Below are 18,839 nucleotides of genomic sequence, written 5' to 3'. Positions count from 1 at the left end.
AGACAGCCAATGACATGCCAGCAACTCAGGCCTGCATGCATATATACTGCAAATGGTATGCATCTTCAAATCTGGCCAATCAAATTCTACTTCCTGACAACCATGATTGGTCCAAATCCAAGCTGCAGCCAATTTGCACCTAAAGGCCCCCACACATGATAGACTGATGATATCTGCAGTCACCACTGCAGATATCTATTGCGATTCGCCAGGCTCAAAGATACCAACTGCATGCAATATACACTCACCTAAAGGATTATTAGGAACACCTGTTCAATTTCTCATTAATGCAGTTATCTAATCAACCACTCACACGGCAGTTGCTTCAATGCATTTATGGGTGTGGTCCTGGTCAAGACAAATTGAATGTCAGAATGGGAAAGAAAGGTGATTTTAGCAGTTTTGAGCGTAGCATGGTTGTTGGTGCCAGACGGGCCGGTCTGAATATTTCATCATCTGCTCAGTTACTGGGATTTTCACACACAACCATTTCTAGGGTTTACAAAGAATGGTGAGAAAAGGGAAAAACATCCAGTATGCGGCAGTCCTGTGGGCGAAAATGCCTTGTTGATGCTAGAGGTCAGAGGAGAATGGGCTGACTGATTCAAGCTGATAGAAGAGCAACGTTGACTGAAATAACCACTCGTTACAACCGAGGTATGCAGCAAAGCATTTGTGAAGCCACAACACGCACAACCTTGAGGGGGATGGGCTACAACAGCAGAAGACCCCACCGGGTGCCACCCATCTCCACTACAAATAGGAAGAAGAGGCTACAATTTGCACAAGCTCTCCAAAATTGGACAGTTGAAGACTGGAGAAATGTTGCCTGGTCTGAAGAGTCTCGATAGAGTCAGAATTTGGCGTAACCAGAATGAGAACATGGATACACTGTGCAGACTGGTGGTGGTGGTGTAATGGTGTGGGGATGTTTTCTTGGCACACTTTAGGCTCCTTAGTGCCAATTGGGCATCGTTTAAATGCCACAGGCTACCTGAGCATTGTTTCTGACCATGTCCACCCCTTCATGACCACCATGTACCCATCCTCTGATGGCTACTTCCAGCAGGATAATGCACCATGTCACAAAGCTTGAATCATTTCAAATTGGTTTCTTGAACATGACAATGAGTTCACTTTACTAAAATGGCCCCCACAGTCACCAGATCTCAACCCAATAGAGAATCTTTGGGAAGTGATGGAACGGGAGCTTCGTGCCCTGGATGTGCATCCCACAAATCTCCATCAACTGCAAGATGCTATCCTATCAATATGGGCCAACATTTCTAAAGAATGCTTTCAGCACCTTGTTGAATCAATGCCACGTAGAATTAAGGCAGTTCCGAAGGCGAAAGGGGGTCAAACACCGTATTAGTATGGTGTTCCTAATAATCCTTTAGGTGAGTGTATATATATTTTTTACAGGTACCCATTTTGAATCCATGTGATTTTGTTAAAATGGACCTGAACTCTTGCACAGGACAGAGGGAAAACAATAGAGAAATGCACTCTGTATGTATTTAGAGAGTTTAGCTTGTCTAATCCCCCTCATCTGTGGCTAATCACCACTGTAATTTTATCTCTCAGCTGTGTCAGGTCAGGAATCTCCTCTGCCAGGCAGGGCAGCTAAATTGTAAACACAGGGTGTTAACCTTATGCTTTACCACAGCTCTCGGCAAAAGCACAGTAACCCAGGGCCATTGTCACATGACCACAGTGATCATGTGACTAGGCGCCACAAGATTGTCTCCCATAGTGTAGCTGTTCTTATCTGCAGCTGTGCACCTCTGTACAGACTTAACACTAAAGGGGCCCATACACCTAACGATTTTCCCGCCGATATACAGCAGATTCGAATCTGCTGTGAAATCGTCGCGCAAATGCTGTCCGAAATCAATTGTTCCCATCGATTCCCGTCGATCCGTCCGTGCGAAAGATTTTTCTCGATCGCCGGCGGGTCGGGAGTGCGTCGATAGCAGCGTTCGAATGCTCGACGACTGACGCAATACATTACCTGATCCGGTCGGCTCGACTCCCCCGGTCTCCGCTGTCTTCTTCTCCACTCCGGGCTCCAGGGCTGCAGCTTCACTGAACTTCCTGTCCCGGCAGGAAGTTTAAACAGTAGAGGGCCCTCTACTGTTTAAACTTCCCCTGGACAGGAAGTTCAGTGAAGCTGCAGCCGGTCCAGAACCCAGCGCGGAGAAGAAGACAACGGAGACCGGGGGAGTCGCGCCAGCCGGAACAGGTAATGTATAGCTGGCGGGCAGGCGGCGGCAGCAGCTTCACAGATGGTGATCGGTTTCATGATTAAATCGATTCACAATCTGTTTGCAGTAAAGGCAGCCTATCGATCCCTCTCTGATCAGATTCGATCAGAAAGGGATCTATCTGTTGGTCGAATCTGATGGCAAATCGACCAGTGTATGGCCACCTTTAGGGAGGGTCATCCAGATGCTAATTATACCAAGTTGCTGCCATGTACACAGCGTGGAAATGGACCAATCAATTGCTTCATCAACTCAGAGATCTAATTGATCATCTCCACCTAAAGGGAACCTAAAGCGAGGCTTCAATTTTTGTTAACTTTTAAGCAATACCTAATGCCTGGCTATCCTGCTGATCTCTTTGGCGGCATTAGTATCTGCATCACACAGACCAGAAACAAGCATGCAGCTAATCCAATCAGACTTCAGTCGGAGCATCTGACCTGCATGCTTGTTCAGGGTCTATGGCTGAAAGTATTAACCTACCTGGCGCTCTGATTCCTGCGGCCCTGCGGCCGCGGGAACGTTTTTTGCATATATTTTTTTCCTTTTTCATGTAGCTAGCCTAGCGCTAGCTACATGATTCCCCCTCCCTGCGGCATCCCTCCCACCCCTCTGATCGCCGCCAGCGCAATGGCCCGTCCGGAAATCCCGTTCTGAACGGGATTTCCTGGAGGGCTTCCCCCGTCGCCATGGCGACCCACGTCGTGACATCATCGACGTCGGCGATGTCACAGGGAGACCCGATCCACCCCTCAGCGCTGCCTGGCACTGTTTGGCCAGGCAGCGCACGGGGTCTCGCCCGGGGGGGCCCTGCATCGCGGCGGGCGGCGGCGATCGGGTAAGGCACGAAGCAAGCAAAGTGCTTGCTGCGTGTTTTAAAAAAATTATTCAAATCGGCCCAGCGGGGCCTGAGCGGTGACCTCCGGCGTCTCTGGACGAGCCTAGCTCGTCCAGAACACTAGGGAGGTTAAAGGCAGAGGATCAGCAGGACAGCCGGGCAATGTGCATTGTTTAAGAGGAAATACATATGGCAGCCTCCAGAATCCCTCTTGCTTTAGGTTCCCTTTAAGACCTCTAGTGCCTAAATGTACCCGCCCACCAGCTACATCTAGCGTGGGGAGGAAGAGAGCTGCAGTGGAGTTTGCCAATCACCTTGGGCCATGAGGCAGTTATTTTGTCCACCACATCCTATATAATAAAACCCTACCTGTCCCTGCGTCATCCTCCTCTCTCTGTGCCCCGTGTCTTTTGGCTACTGCGCATGTGTAGCCGTTGGGACAGGAGGAGAAGGAGGACGGGGCCAGGTGGTGAGATAGACCTAGAGCCCATTTTTAAACGAGCTTAGGTCTCCTAGTCACTTCCATATTCCACCTGATTGCTATTAGGATTTGCTTTGTTTAAAGCAAGCCTGCACAAGTTTGGTCTGGGCTTGTACAGTCGTCATGCACAAGTGGCTTTGTGCTACTGTGGAAGCAGATTGTAGTTGCACAAGTGCATTATAGCCAAGCCTGAATTTATACATTTTCCACCACTAGGCCAAGTGTGTTGTGGCTCCCCTTCCATGTGCAGTAGTACCAATCCCATTCCATGTGCAGCCCCCTTTTCCATGTACAGCAGCCCCTTTCTTTCATGAACAGCTCCCTCAGGCTGGGTGCACACCTAGCAGTGCGGGAAATATTGCGCTTGTATTGCGTTTTCTATGCATTTGCGTTTTTGTTCCCGTGCATGCGTTGTGTGCATTTTAATGCGTTTGCGGTCAAAAACACATATAAAAACGTATGAAAAAACACATACAAAACGCATTACATTGCGTCACCACTGACTTTCATTATGTACGCAAATGTCGAAACACATTCATATGCGTTTTTTGATGCGGCCCATTGGCAAACATTACATGCTGTGTTTTCCGCAACACGAGCGTTTCTGCCTAGTGTGTTCCCAGCCTTAGGCAACAGCTTCCCGTTTTCATGTTTCTCCTCTTTCATATGTAACAACCCCTCTTTCATACACACAGTAGGCGCTTGGCCAGAAAATTGACACAGCCTTGTGTATCTCCAACACTGATTGCCTGATGAAGCGGGCATTTGACCCGTGAAACGCGTTGCATACCTGGAGATTTTATAATAAATTGTATTATTTATTTATATATAACGGCTCATTGGCTGCTCTCTTTATATACCTGAGGGTGGCATCCACCAACCCCCCTCCTTTTAAACTGATTTTAGATGTTTTTACTCTAATTTGGCGCCTCTGTTATCACAAACTTCAATCCGATCTAGTCCACCCTTGGTGGAGGGGTATAGTCCCCTTTTTTTCCTATCTACAGAGAGCGACTTCTTAATACCTGAGTGGGGTCAGGTTATAATTCTCCCCATCCGTGCATCCAGTGGTTGCCTTTGTGGTAACCCAGACTTGTGAGTATATTACTTACTACCGTTATTTTATACATTTGTCGTGACATACTACACCATATTGGGCTCTCGGTTTCAAACTTTTGTATTTCTCCAACCCCTCTTTCATGTCCAGGTGCCCCCTTGGGCTACAATCGCCCAAGGCTTGGGCCTTTGTTGCCTTCCCAGAAATCCGGCCCTGAGTACAGCCGGTCTTGAACACAGGGAGGGGGGGGGGAGAAAGCACCAGGAGAACATATCCGAAAAGCTCTTGATGGTCTTCCCTCTATTGAGGTAAGCAGCTATTTTTACTTTTTCCCTTACTGGTTCACTTTATTTTCATTATTTTTCTTGGACTTTAAAAATTAAAGAGAATCTGTATTGAAAAAATGTTACATAAATAAACATATCAGCCTGTTCGGGGACATCTCCTAGCCCCCTCTGTGACATGTTTTATAAACTGTTTTGTAAACAGTAAAGATGGCCGCCAAAACAGGAAGTATACTGAAAAGAAACAGGATGTATACTGCCTTATGTTTGATTTACAAGTTTTTATTATTAAACAGTAAATGCACCCTGCAGATGTTACAGTATGTGCAAGTTTAGAAAAAGTTTTACCTTCTGCCTCTGCGGCTCTGAGCCACTGAAGCATGACAAGGATCCTCAGACTCCTTTATAACACAGCTGTTTATTCTGAGCCAGGAGTCTGGGCTCTGCACTTGTGTCTGGGTAACAAATTGTCAGCATGTGACAGGCAGTTCCCTCCTCCCACAGCCTCACACACACGCTGAAACTGAGAGCAGGGACTGTCTGTGAGTGAGAAATAAACACACAGGAGTGAGCCTGGAGGGGGCCTGCAGGGGGCTTGCACAAATTGTCCCTATCACAGCAGAGGCAGCTCCTTCCTACCTGGGTTGACAAAGCTTGACAAAGAAAAGAAGATAAGATATATTACAGAGAAAGTGCAACTAGAAAAGGCTGCAGTAAGCCAGACCACATTAGAACAGGTATAGCAACTTGTAGGATAGAAGAAATAAGGCTGAAAATGTTGTTGTTACAGAGTCTCTTTAAGAGATAAAATCAACAGACACAAACAGGATGAAATCTGAGGCGGGAATATATAAAAAAAAATATTTATTACAATATACTGTACAAATTAAACCAAAATTAGGTTTTTTCTCTTCTTTCCCTCCCAAAAACCCCACAATATTTACACAATTTAGTGTTTTTTCTCGAATCTGTTTTCAGCAAACGCTTACTGTCGTTACGTAGAGTCTCTCGTATGTACAAAACGTATCACAGATACAAAATGAACAACCGTGAGGCAGTTAGTGCAACGGAGGTCCAGGGCCTCTCTGGTTCTGTCACGATTTTTTCCTCATGTTCGACAGGTGCATTTGCCAACATTTATTCACATTACAACTGCTAATTAACATTTGGGACTTTGTTTCTATTTATCTTAATGCCTTATCTTCGGATTTCCAAGACCCAATCGAGGCTCCGCTGCCAACAGAGCCTGGCGCGCGTAGGTGTGTGTAGACGCACGCACCGGCATAGCAGTGCGCCAAGCACCAGCGTACACACAGACTTCTTCAATAAAATACAACAACGACAACAGCTGTGACCCGCTTGTCTGGCTCCAACCTCTCCTCATTTCAGAAAGATTTAAGAACCCCGACATCGGATTGGCTGCTACGGCGTCACAGCAGATCGGCGTTACGAATAATTAAATAATAAAATAGGAAAAAGTTATTTCCGGTAAAAAAAAACGAAACAAAACCAGACATCATGACTGTATAAAAAAAAGAAAAAGTCTATAACTTACTGCTGAAAAATGAAATGTGGCCAGAAAATGACAATACATAACAATACATGAGGTATATGTGCTTCTTTTTCACGTAAGTGAAGGCTTGCCGCGGACTAGCCCTTGTATGACGTGACCGTGCTGTGACCATTTTATCTATCTATGCCCAGTGGCAGAGCCGGGACATGGTCCTCCAGCACCCAAGGCTGAGACACCAAAGTGCGCCCCTCCATCCCTGCCAACCCAGCCATCACACACGGATTGCTATTAGACTAAGAGGCGCCACAGGGACCACAACCTCCCCAACACCTTAATATCTAGTTATATGGCTTGCAGTCACTGCCATGTATCCCCTTTTCTTATTTCTTTCTGCTTCAAACACAATTAGGTATGACAGCTGAATTAATTCTGCGCCCCCTCCTACACTGCGCCCTGAGGCTGGAGCCTCTCCAGCCTATGCCTCGGCCCGGCCCTGCCCAGTGGTGTGGGGTAGGTGGGAAGTGACCTACAAAAATGTTCAATACGGAGGCCTATGTGGGAACGCAGGGAATGCTGGGAAAATACCCACAATGCAACACTGACTTCCCTTCCACGGGAGTCTTTATGTAATGTGACTCCTACAGAAAATATTACCTTGAGTCTTAAAAGTGCTGGTGTTTGGCACAAATTTATGGGTGAAACCAAACATCTCACCCGTTTAATGCTAAATTAACACTAGGAAATGCTAGAAAGCATTGGAAGAACCCCCTCATTTGGCAAATTGTAAGCAATTAATCCAAATAAGGCAGAAGGGTACATTTTATAGAACCATTGGGTTGAAAACAAAAATTTGGAGATCTGTCACTGCCAACGAGTAATGTTTTTTTTAATCAAGTAAGCCAAAGTGAGTAAAATTGTTGAAATTAATAGGAGATTGATTCAGGATTGATCATTAAGCTAAATTTGAAGTAGGGTATGTTATGTGAAGCCCAAAACGTTATAGCTTAGTGACCTATCACGGGCTTTCCCCAATCAATACCAAGTAATCAATTAGTAGGATTGGATGAATAAACATCATCCATGCTCCAATGAGATCAAACCCTAGAGTTATTACAAAGGAAAGAAAAGTCCACTGAGGGGTAAAATTCCTCCAAAAACAGTAATAACGAACCACGTGTTCATAAATTGTCTGGGTTGTATAAAACCAATCTACCATTGATGTGTAGAGTCCACAAGCCCACGGCAACCAATCAAATTTCAGTTAACTCTAGTCAGATCCATTTCAGGGATGATTTCTGGTTGGTTGCTTTGAGTTGTTATACTTCCCTCATCTTAACTGCTAATTCCACTCACTGCCTTGCGGAAAAATTCTAGATTGTTCTAGACCCTCAAGGCAGAAAGCTTTTGCAATAGGATAACTGTTGGCAAATTTAGAAACATACGTTGCTGTGACACACAGGCAAACATCCACACCACAGTGGAAAGAGCTCACAGGCTTATTGTAAGTCCTGGTTCTGGTCATCTGAAAGGAAATAGTCCACAAAACTGGAAAGAGCTAGCAGAAGAAGGAGTCTAGGTCTTCAGATGTCTGTGGAACATCTGGGACCATCTGGTCAGTGTTGCTGGGTTCCTGGTCCGCTAGGCTGGGGTTGGAGGCAGCCTGAAACCAGGGGTGTAATAAAATCTCATCTGCTGTGAGTCTTTCGGAGGGCTCCCGCCTCAGTAGGCTCCGTATAAGGCACCGAGCTTTGGGGGAAACGTGGTCAGGGATACAGAACTGTCCGCGGCGAATTTTTGAAAAGAGGGAGCTGGGGTCTGAGTCATGGAAAGGGTAACGTCCAACGAGGAGGGTGAAGAGCATGACGCCCAGGCTCCAGACGTCAGCTGACCTCCCAGAATAAGTCCCTGTGGTGTTGAGGATCTCCGGACTGACGTAAGCCGGGCAGCCATGTTTGTCCGACAGAGCGTCGTCACCGCCTTTCATGATGTGAGCGTCCTCTAAGCTTTCCAACCTGAGCTGTGTCCTGTGAACCAAAAAAAGAAAACAACACGTAAATAATGAGCTAACAATGAATTACAAACACACAACAGAGATTTAATGGTATTCATATATTCCATCCCACATCCTTTCTGACATCTGGTAGTGTGTCTCAGGAAAGCTACATCATAACTTTATCAATTGTATTTCTTCTCTGGCTCATGAGATACCATCTTATCCTCCTAGCCGCTTCCTAACTCCCAGTCAGACCAAAACACTCCCCCATTAGTCACATGGGCATACAGGAAGAAGATTAATTGCTACGTCTGCTAAAGCCACGGCTCCCTGTTTAGGGATAGCCTATGATGTTGTTCAGTTACTAGCAGGGAGGTGTGAATTCAGACTGTGAGATTGGGAGTGATCAGGTTTGTATTTTTTATGCAAAAATGTATTTAAAGTGGGCCTGAACTCTTGCATAGGACAGAAGGAAAACAGAGATAAATGCTCCCTGTATGTATTTAGAGAGTTTAACGTGTCCCTCTTATCTGTGCCTAATCACCACTGTAATTTGATCTCTCAGCTGTGTCAGCTCAGGAATCTCTGCCATGGCAGAGCAGCTAATTTGTAAACACAGGATGTTAACAATAGGTCTGCTTCCATGAAAGCAGGAAGTAGACACACTCCAGATTTACTGTAAGATGTGTAACAGCTGTAACAAAGAAATGTTTTTTTCTGTAAAGGCTATTATGCTGTTGCGGATCTTTTAGAGCAGAGAGGAAGTTCAGAGTTCAGGTCCACTTTAAAATAGCATTCTACTATGCAAACAAACCGTCCCTTTATTTGGGTATTAGTTTCATAACAAACGAGGCCTCTCAGCTGATCGCTGCATCAACTTCAACAACTATCAGGTGAAGACGGGACGTCTTTGTCGCAGCCTTTGAAAATACCAAGTAAATGTCATTTAATAATTTCTCGGCAGAACGCTGCAGGCGACCGCAGGACAAATATAGCCGCCATATATCAGAGGCGTTGGGATGACTGATGAGGTGGTCGGTTTAGGCATTGCGAACGAGCGGGGAGACTGTTCCTCGCTCCTCTCTCTCAGCATCATGTGCTCCTGTCTCTGTCCTCATGCTGAACTCTTGTCACTGCAGTAATGGGGTGAAGGGGGGGGGGGGAGGGATGGAAAAAGTGACTCAAGCTACTGCACGGTCTGGCAGCCAGTGGCTGGCTGGAGTCACACTAAAAATCTGACACCTGTGCCTGCCACAAACAGCTTAACCCCCTCCTGATGAAGGAGGGGGCAGATATTGTCACCGGAGTGATGACACAGCGGCCTGACACTCGCCGCTTCCAAATATATGGATGAGCCGTTTTATCTGTGCAGCCTATCTGGTTAAGGGCTCAGCCTCTGACACAGGAGAGCTGGGTTCAAATCTCATCTCTTCCTGATCAGTAATCCAGCACCTATTCAGTAAGGAGGCCTTGGGCAAGACTCCCTAACACTGCTACTGCCTATAGAGCGCGCCCTAGTGGCTGCAGCTCTGGTGCTTTGAGTCCACCAGGAGAAAAGCACAATATAAATGTTCTGTGTCTTGTCTTGCCTATACGGGTGCCAATGACGGGGCAGCTTTATCTGCTCAGGTGCAACCAATCACAATCCTTGCTTCATTCCACAGGTGAAGCCAAGAGAAAAAGCTGATTGGTTGCCGTGGACCACAATAAGGTTGGCCACACCTGCAGCAATATGGTTGGACAATTTTTGTGCAATCTAAAGGTGGCCGTATTATAGACACGCATAGATTTTTGCCTAATGGAGCACACAGATCAATTACTCTCTGATCAGAGAGGGATCGAATTTCAACTGAGCACAGATTTTCAACAGATTTCACCATGGAGACTAATCGATACAGTGCAACCTTATGGGCCATCAACGTATTGCAGTTTTCCCTATATGTCTTATGAACCGAAATTTACCATCTGGTCCGATCGTAATTTTGAGCAATTTTTGCGACAAATCAATCAAAATTATGATCGATGAGGCTCGTCCTCGCATGAAAGATAATCGTCAGATTACATCAGTGATCGAATCTGCAGATAAAAATCAATGTGTGTATGGCCAGTTTTAAGCTAGCAGTAGACAAACTGATAACCACCCGATATTGCAAGAAATTGATAACTCCCCAATCTGAAATTGATCGGGTAGTGATCATCAACTACAGTGGAGGGATTGGTAAAAATCACATGATCAGAAATATACGGTAATTTTACATGATCTGTCTAAAGTAACTCTGCTCTGTTCTGCTATAGGGCCAAACTGGGCAACAGCCTAGGGCCACAAGTTCATTAGAGGCTCCCAAGTCAGGATTTGTGCAGATCACAACAACTTTACTGTCAGTACAGTATTAAATCGTAAGGGGATTCAGATTCATTTTTTTGCCAAGGGCAGCACTTTACCTAGAACTGTCCTTGTGTTACAGAAATAGCAGAGTCCTAAATTATCACTGCTGTGTACCGACTGTAACGTAGTGTTCCTAATCCCGTCTGATTTTAGCCGCTCTCCCCTGCTCCGGTCTGTGTACCTGTCTCGTTGGGCTTTACACCACCCCGCACGGCCGTATACAGTGACATTTAAAGATCCGGTTTGGCAAAGAATCCCAAACCGAGCTCTGAACTCATCGCCATGACCACAGGGTGAGCCCGCCCTCCCTCCTCCCATGCCGTCAGCTTCCCTCCGCTAGTTAACATTCCAGCAATACCCAGATGGGACGCGGCAACCGGGACCCAATTTCACGCTTGCGCGCTTCACGATGGGAATTTAATATCTTTCATAATATTACATTTCACTGTCTAAGACCGATAGATGTAAAAGGGAAAATTAAAGAAATTAAAAAATAAATAAACAACGGTAGTCTATGTGGGCCCATGTGGTGGGATTTTCCCGATCTTAAAGGACCACTACTGCAAAACATTTCAAAATGTGAAATACATACATGTAATATGTACATTTCTCCCAGAGTAACATGTACTATAAATGACCTTTTTCCCTATGTTGCTGTCACTTACAGTTGGTAGTAGCTGACAGATCTGACAGATTTTGGACTAGTCCATCTCCTCATGGAGGATTCACAGTTATTACCTTTGTTCTTTACACTCCCGAACAGGATGTATACAAAGACATCAGCCAGCTTTCCTACTCAATTGTAAACTGTTTTGGCAGCTGGATTGAGTAACTGCAGTTCAGTGACAGATCTGTCACATTTTCACTGCCTACTGTAAGTGACAGTGACATACAGTAGGAAAAGAGTCATTTACAGTTCATTTTACTCTGGGAGAAATGTACACGTCTGTGCTTTCGCGATAGTGGTCCTTTATTAACCTGGAGATAACGTTTGCCTGGCGATACTTCAGCGGTGCTATCGGGTCGTGCACCGAGGCTACAGAGAAGCCAGCGCTTTATAAGGCTCGCTTCGCTCAGGGCTCATCAATTCATTCGCAGTCACTGCGCTGTGCCAGCAGCAGCTGGAGAGAGGAATGTTCCATGACGCTGGACTGGCGGGCTCTGGTATGTACGGCGCTTTTCAGCAGACAGGAAGCTGTTCTGTATCGCATACAGTGTCATGTAAACATTATTTTTTTCCCTGCCCCCCTATTGGTGCTGTTCTGACAGATCTCAATCAGCAACCACTGCAGCTTTGGCTGCAGTTCTTGTTGGTTGGAGCGGCAGGGGGGGGGCGGCTATCGTGGACCTATCTGCTGTGAGCGATGTGACTGTAAACACCCAGAACAAACACGCGCTAATGGAAATATCAATATTTGGAGGAAACATGGAGGGGGGTTGGCTTTGCTTAAGACAGGGATGTTTGGTTGGTTAAACGTTAACTATTTACCTCATAGCGAAGCTGGGAGGCCATAGGCAACACCGGCTTGCACAACGCAAGGCTTGTGTGTACCTCATGACACGGTGGGGGGGGGGAGGGCAAATGTATTGCTTTGAAACAGGTGGATGTTGCACCAGATGATGCAATGCTTGGTCCGTGAGCTGGCCGTAGCATTCTTGGCCATTATTTACATTGCACTGTTTTTTTAATATGGTTCAAGGTGCACAATGGCTTCCTTGATATCTCTGGAGCAGACCCGGATTTACAGCACAGGAGCCTATAGGCACAGATGTCCTGACACCCTAGACTTCACCCTCCATGAACCTATAAAACCCCCGCCGAACCGCATCACAGTTGTGGTGGCTGGCCCCTCTGTCACTTGTCCCTTATAGCTACAGTCATAGCTGTAGCTGCAGGTGACCTTAGTATTAGTTATTATTGCAAATTTTTTGCAAATTATTGCAAATTTCCTTCTGTTTTAAGAAGGCAATTACACCAAGCTTTGCTTTTTTAGTAGGAGGGCTTTTTGGTTCCTTTTATCCCCCTATACATTCCTAGTAGTTTGGGTCACCCTGAGCTGCTTGGTTACTCTGTTGTACTCGACCAAGCCCTATTTCATACAGCCTTATCAATCCCTACCATGTACTGATGAGGACCAAAAGTCCGAAACAGGCTGTCTACATGTGGGTTTGATATGGCTGTGTAAAACTTAAAGCTATAGGCTTGCTATAAACCAGCGGTTCTGGATGCTTGCTTGGCTTACCAAGGGCAAAAAGGGATAATTTGCATATTTAGTAGGTGTGCATTGTGGGTAACCACAAATGTTCATTTATAACTGAATTATTGCAAATTTCCTTCTGTTTTAAGAAGGCAATTACACCAAGCTTTGCTTTTTTAGTAGGAGGGCTTTTTGGTTCCTTTTATCCCCCTATACATTCCTAGTAGTTTGGGTCACCCTGAGCTGCTTGGTTACTCTGTAGTATTAGTTAGCTAGAGGTGCCCCCGACTGAGGAGAGATCTCATCAGTGGAATGCCGAGAGCCGGCAGTGTAACCTCTCATTTACGCTCTGCTTGGGACTCTGCATAGGGAAGGCAGGAGGGAGGTGCTAGGGGAGTGGAGTAAGCTGCCTTTCCATCATCGGGCGCCTGTAGGCACTAGCCTACAGTGCATTACGGTAAATCCAGCCCTGTACTGGGGTCATTCACAAAGATACATGTTCAACGAGAGGCAAATAAACTGCCTGCCTGCAAAGGCAACAGTCAGCGAGCTGCTAATAATTCCATTTTTTTTTTACGCTTGGAACTGGGCCAATCAAATGGACTTCCTTACAATTCTGATTGGCCCAATTCCAAGCTACAAAAAAGTTGGCATTATTAGCAGCTCGCTGACCGTGGCCGCTTTGCTATTGGCAGTGACAGTTCAAATCAATTAATCAACACAAATGCCAACAGTTCTTGTTTCTAGTGAATGAACAGGCATGGTTAGCAACTGAACCACCCTATCTGACCTCAAATGTTTAATAAATATCCTAAGCAGGCATAACCGCACCTCAGGAACGGTTACAAGGTTTCTCTTGAGCTCCTTCATTCTCTTGGAATCTATTCTAATATTAGAGTTGCTTCTTTCTTCAAAATTTCCCAGCCACCTATATCTATCACCCTCTTTGGCCTGATTGGCCTGCCATATACAAAACTCTCCCTAGAACCAGCCTGTGCCAACCCAGTCTCTAAACTTTCATATCTACCGCTCCAGTCTATGGTCAACTCAAGTCCCGTTCTCCACTGATGCTGCATATATTGTGTAAAATAACGCTAACAAAAGGCTGCCTTGCAAAGAGAGCATTCTGTTGTCAGTTAAACTGACTAACAAAATGGCTGCCCTTTGGCTAAGTGACATGACTAGATCTAGACACCACAGATGAAATTACCAAACACGGCCATCATCAAGCTTCTATAGCATTTTAACCTGGATGATTCCCTCACCTTTCTTTGTCAGAGAACACGAACTTCCTCAGTTTCAGATCCCCGAGGATGATATTGGACCGATGGCAGTGGGAGACCGCATTGATAATCTGCCTGAAGAGCTTAGCCGCCTGTTCCTCACTCAGCCTCTTGCAGCTGCGCACGTAAGAGTGCATGTCACCGTACTCCTTCTCGAAGAACACGTAGGCCTTGCTGTCCCCTTGAATGACCTCCACGATCCCAGTGATGTTCCTGTGCCAAGGCAGATGGATGTAAGGCTGGATCTTCTGCTGGTAGTCGTTTAAAGGGAAAACCTGCAAAGGAGACACAAGAAAATATGTAATCCAAGCCTTAGATTCAGATTCTAAACAAAGCTCAATCTCATCAGCTGTGTGGTGGGACCACAAGTCCCCTCATGGATGAACTCATAGCTTCACCACAGCAACAGGTTCCACAGGCCCCAGATGGGCTGGACCATACCATTGCAAACGACATGCGTAAGAGACTTAATGAAGGCAAACAACCATGTTACATGAGCTTTGGCAGGAGTGCTTCCTATTTTTAAACTTCATCGTAAACTCTTAAATTTATGTGGTTCATATGCCTTTTGGAACGGACCCACCCGCCGTAATTTTTTCCTATCACTGACTTGGTGGCAGCAGAGGGCACCAAACACGTAACCCAAACCAGGCTAAGAGGTTACCGGAGAGCACAGCACTGACGTCACTTGTCTGATCCAATTAAGAATGGGCAAAACAGGACGTTTGTGAAGGAATGTCATCTCGTCAGTTCCAAATGTAGGAGGAAAGGGAGGGTAGGCATGAAATGAGAGCACCCAGTGAGTTGTCATCGCGATTATTAAGCAACCTGCTGACATAGCATTGCGATAAGCTCACAGCTCCGATCCTATAAGGGAAGGCTGGTTTGGCCTTCACACGTTGTTATTCACCCTAATGAATAAGGCAGCAGTAATATGAGTAACAACCCGACGCAGTTAAAGAAATTTTAGCTTTCATCACCTCACAGAAAAAAAAATAGATCGGATGCCAAGAGTTACTGCAATTTACCTCATCCCCTACTGCTTTAGGCTGAGGTCTCATTCACACTTATGCGATTACCATTTAAAGCACACATTGTTTACCCCATTCATTTGTATGTGGCTTGCCCATGTCTACGTACTTTGTAACATATGGCATCCCCAAAAAAAGTTAAAAACTGATCACCTCTTGAAAACGCTTAGGCATGGACAGGTCTGAGGAGTCGAAGTTGGAGCAATTTTTGGGTACCTGGAACCGGAGTCGGTGGTTTCATAAACTGAGGAGTCGGATGATTTTTGTTGCAACCCCAATGCCCTAGTAAGTATTAGACTAAGGAGCCGTAACAATTTTGGGTACCTGGAATTAGAGGTTTCATATAATGAGGAGTCGGATGATTTTTGTATCAACTCCACAGCCCTGGGGGTGGATGAAACCCTCTATGAAATCTCAATTCGGAAAGCACAACCGCCCACAGCAACCAATCAGATGTCACTTTTGACCGATGTGACCCCAGGAAATACATCTATAGGTTACAAAGATCTTAGATCATAATTAACTTGCGTCGAGAGGTCTCAATATTTAGGGACATGAACCCTGCAGTGGTGGTGGTTTAATCATCTAAAACTCTCTCCGTTTGTGTCGAGATTCTTGAAATGCAGCACAGGCAGACTTCTCAGAACTGCGGGGCATGTAAGGTGAAAGCTGTGTCTACTCTCCAGCTTAAATAAGCACGTCTAAAAACATAAAAAAACAATCAATTGTGAGTGGAAGTGATCATGGCCATGGAACCTACACTTAGCTGTGCATGGCAGTGGGGGACTGCTGGGAGTTGTAGTTCCACAGCAGCTGCTCTGGTGAAAGGGGGGGGGGGGGTGAACAAGCCATATACAGAAAGCATACATCTACAGCTAGTTCTAGAGGTATGTCGTCTACATCCTCAGGGAAGCAATCACTTAGCTAGCAGTCTTAAAACAGGGACCTCTAGGGATTACAGAGGATGAGGAGCCGGGTCCCCCGAGATATCATACGCAATATAATACATGAGGGCCCTGAGGCAGTGCAGGAAGCAGAGTGGGGGCCCAGGAGACCTTGAAGCTTGAAACACAATACAAGGCATAACAGAATGAGCTTTGAAGACACACAATAACAATAAGTGGGTCTTCCTGAACCTCTGAATGAGACCTCAGAAGTAAAGTCAACCCCCCCCCCCCCCCCCCCCATGGTTCTTGCACCGAAAATTCAGCAACGGGGTCACTCTCACCCCCTCTGCTGCTCTTAAAGTCTGCAGACAAAGGAGAAGGGGGGTTGGGGGGTCCTTGTTCTCTCAGTTCCCAAAGAGACAAAGCAAACAATAGATGTGGCTGCCCTGCTTAGGTGCAGGAACAGCAACGTACAGTAGTGCTCCACGTCTGTCTACAGGGAATGGTGAAGAAGACGTTGAGGTGATATTAAGTTTTGGATGCCCCCCAGGCGGTTTGGGCGATAAATTGAGGACCCCCTTCCCTCTGAGACACGTTGTAGACTCTAGCCTTGGGAGTGGGGTGGTTTGGGGTGCTGGGGCATTAACCTAGGATGAGCAGAGAACTACACTGAAGTTACCCCTGCAATGGAGTCCTCTAATATCCAGAGGTCATTCCTGACCCAGAGTACCTTTAATCACTGCAGACAAAAAGGCAGATTATCCTTAATGAGGACATTAAAAGGAGACACAGACAAGCAGACATCAGCTACTCAGCAGATAATGCACACTGCAGCTTTTCAGAGTTCCTGGAGGTAACACAAACCACAGACTGGGGTCAGACACGAGACACAGCAGACAATAGAACTTGAAGCCCTCCAAGAGCGTGCAGACAGCATAATGTAGTCCCTCACATGGGGTTCCCACAGACCTCTGGTCAACTGAGGTTCCCAATGCAGAAAGTATTAGGTGTTCACCTCAGACTAACAAGGTTATCACAAGCTAATAGTTCCTTCAGAGCCAAAATACTTCAACTTGGAAGTTCTCCATCTGACTGCATGAAATAAACTCAGGTTCTTGAATGCAGAAGGCATACTGGAGTAAACAATAGCCTGGAGACTACTGAGACTCTGCAGACAAGAAAGGGTCATGACTAACTAGTGGACTTCTAGAAACCTATGAGCAGTATGGGTTAAGTCCTAACTTAAGGCTCATGAAGGCATTATGCAAAGAGTCCTGGCTTGAGACTATATTACAGTGTTAGTTCTACCTTCATATCCTACAGTCACCATAGGGTCACTCCTGCTTTGGGTACTTTAAAAAAAAGATTTGGGTGCTCTTAAACCCTTTAAAAAACTAAGATCATCTCTGATTCAGGATTTTGAAGACCCTGCAGACCATAGAGAGTCACTGCTGACCCTAAAATCCCTCCCAAAACAATAGGGCTTTAGCTGTAACTTGAAGCTCACAGACACTATGGGGTCATTCCTGCTTGGAGACCCTTTAGACAACATGGGATTATTCCAGCTTTGACCTTATGGACATCAGGCTGTCACTTTTCTTTGAGTTCAGACACAATATTGCAGCCCCAAATGCAAATCTTATAGCTTGAGAACCCAACCAGGGTCCCACTGTAAGCCATTGTGGTCCCCAGATGGCCAGAATAACCCTCTGGCAAAGTTGAAATAAGAATTGACTAGGTTGGTATGCCCAGAACAGCTCCCAGCAGATGATACATAGCCCTCAGCACTCCATAAATCCAGCATTTCGGTGCCCTGGGCTCACCTTGCACTGCAGCTCCTCTCCGGTGTGCAGGTGGAGAGCCCTGGAAACGTTCTCCCGGTCTCCAGTCGGTAGCAGCAGGTAGCTCCCAATGCAGCTCGGTCCTTGGTGCAGGGGGGATGCATTGGGCAGAGCCGGTGGGTGCGGGGAGCCCGGGGAGAGCAGCAGACCCCCATCCAGAGGAGACTCGCTGAGCCGGGCGCACTTGGCGGGGGGCTCATCGCTCTCCAGCCTCTTGGGGTGCTGATGCTGCTGGTGGTGGTGGGTTCTGCACGGTGCCAGCCGGGGGGCACCCACCAGCCGGCTCTGCCTCTGCACGTTGGCAAACATGGGTGATGAGGTCTGTGAGGAGGATTCAGAGGAAGCAGGAAAGAAACCTAAGAAGGAGCAGTAGTCATCCAGTAGGATCCTAGAGTGGGCATCCAGTGTGCCAGGAGGAGGAGGGAAGGAGATCAGGCACTGTGCAGCCGGCTGGCACTGATGCAGGGCAGGCGAGCTCCTGACTGCATCTGTGTAGCAGCAGCACTGTGAACACACTGCCTATTACACACAGTGGTGAGTTTCCTCTCCTCCTCCCGAGTGACTCACCCTGTGTGTACTGAGCACCCCGCCTCCAGGGCTTGTGCAACACATTCATAATCGCATTACACTCTCCCTTCATCATGGAAAGAGGGAGGGCACAGGCTGATGCTGCAGCTGAGGAGGGAGGGGAGGAGGGGGGAGAGGCAAGGCTGGCTCTCCTTGCATCATTCTCCTGCCTGGGACGCTTGGGTTGCCTGCATTTTCATCATTCAGCAATAT

General features: G+C 46.5%; 1 protein-coding gene across 1 annotated transcript; it reads right to left on the bottom strand.

Moving 5' to 3' along the window:
- Nucleotides 1-5,780: 5,780 nt before the first annotated feature.
- Nucleotides 5,781-18,643, bottom strand: TRIB1 (tribbles pseudokinase 1). Its single transcript, XM_068238022.1, has 3 exons — nucleotides 18,042-18,643; nucleotides 14,283-14,575; nucleotides 5,781-8,464 (listed from the first exon to the last, which is right to left on the bottom strand). Exons 1-3 carry the CDS (start codon nucleotides 18,366-18,368, stop codon nucleotides 7,996-7,998), a joined length of 1,089 nt encoding a protein of 362 aa, XP_068094123.1. The 5' UTR covers nucleotides 18,369-18,643; the 3' UTR covers nucleotides 5,781-7,995.
- Between the last annotated feature and the right edge of the window lie 196 nt (nucleotides 18,644-18,839).

This window comes from Hyperolius riggenbachi, chromosome 5 (assembly GCF_040937935.1).
Source record: "Hyperolius riggenbachi isolate aHypRig1 chromosome 5, aHypRig1.pri, whole genome shotgun sequence".
Classification (NCBI taxonomy): Eukaryota; Metazoa; Chordata; class Amphibia; order Anura; family Hyperoliidae; genus Hyperolius; species Hyperolius riggenbachi.
The sequence above is the reverse complement of the archived record's forward strand: the minus strand, read 5'-3'. Positions and strand labels throughout refer to the sequence as shown.

Coding starts and splice junctions, on each gene's coding strand:
- TRIB1 (XM_068238022.1), bottom strand. CDS start 18,368: ATGTTTGCCAACGTGCAGAGGCAGAGCCGGCTGGTGGGTGCCCCCCGG. Junction 14,576..18,041: donor GAGAGGAGCTGCAGTGCAAG/GTGAGCCCAGGG, acceptor TCTCCTTTGCAG/GTTTTCCCTTTAAACGACTA. Junction 8,465..14,282: donor GTGTTCTCTGACAAAGAAAG/GTGAGGGAATCA, acceptor TTTGGTTCACAG/GACACAGCTCAGGTTGGAAA.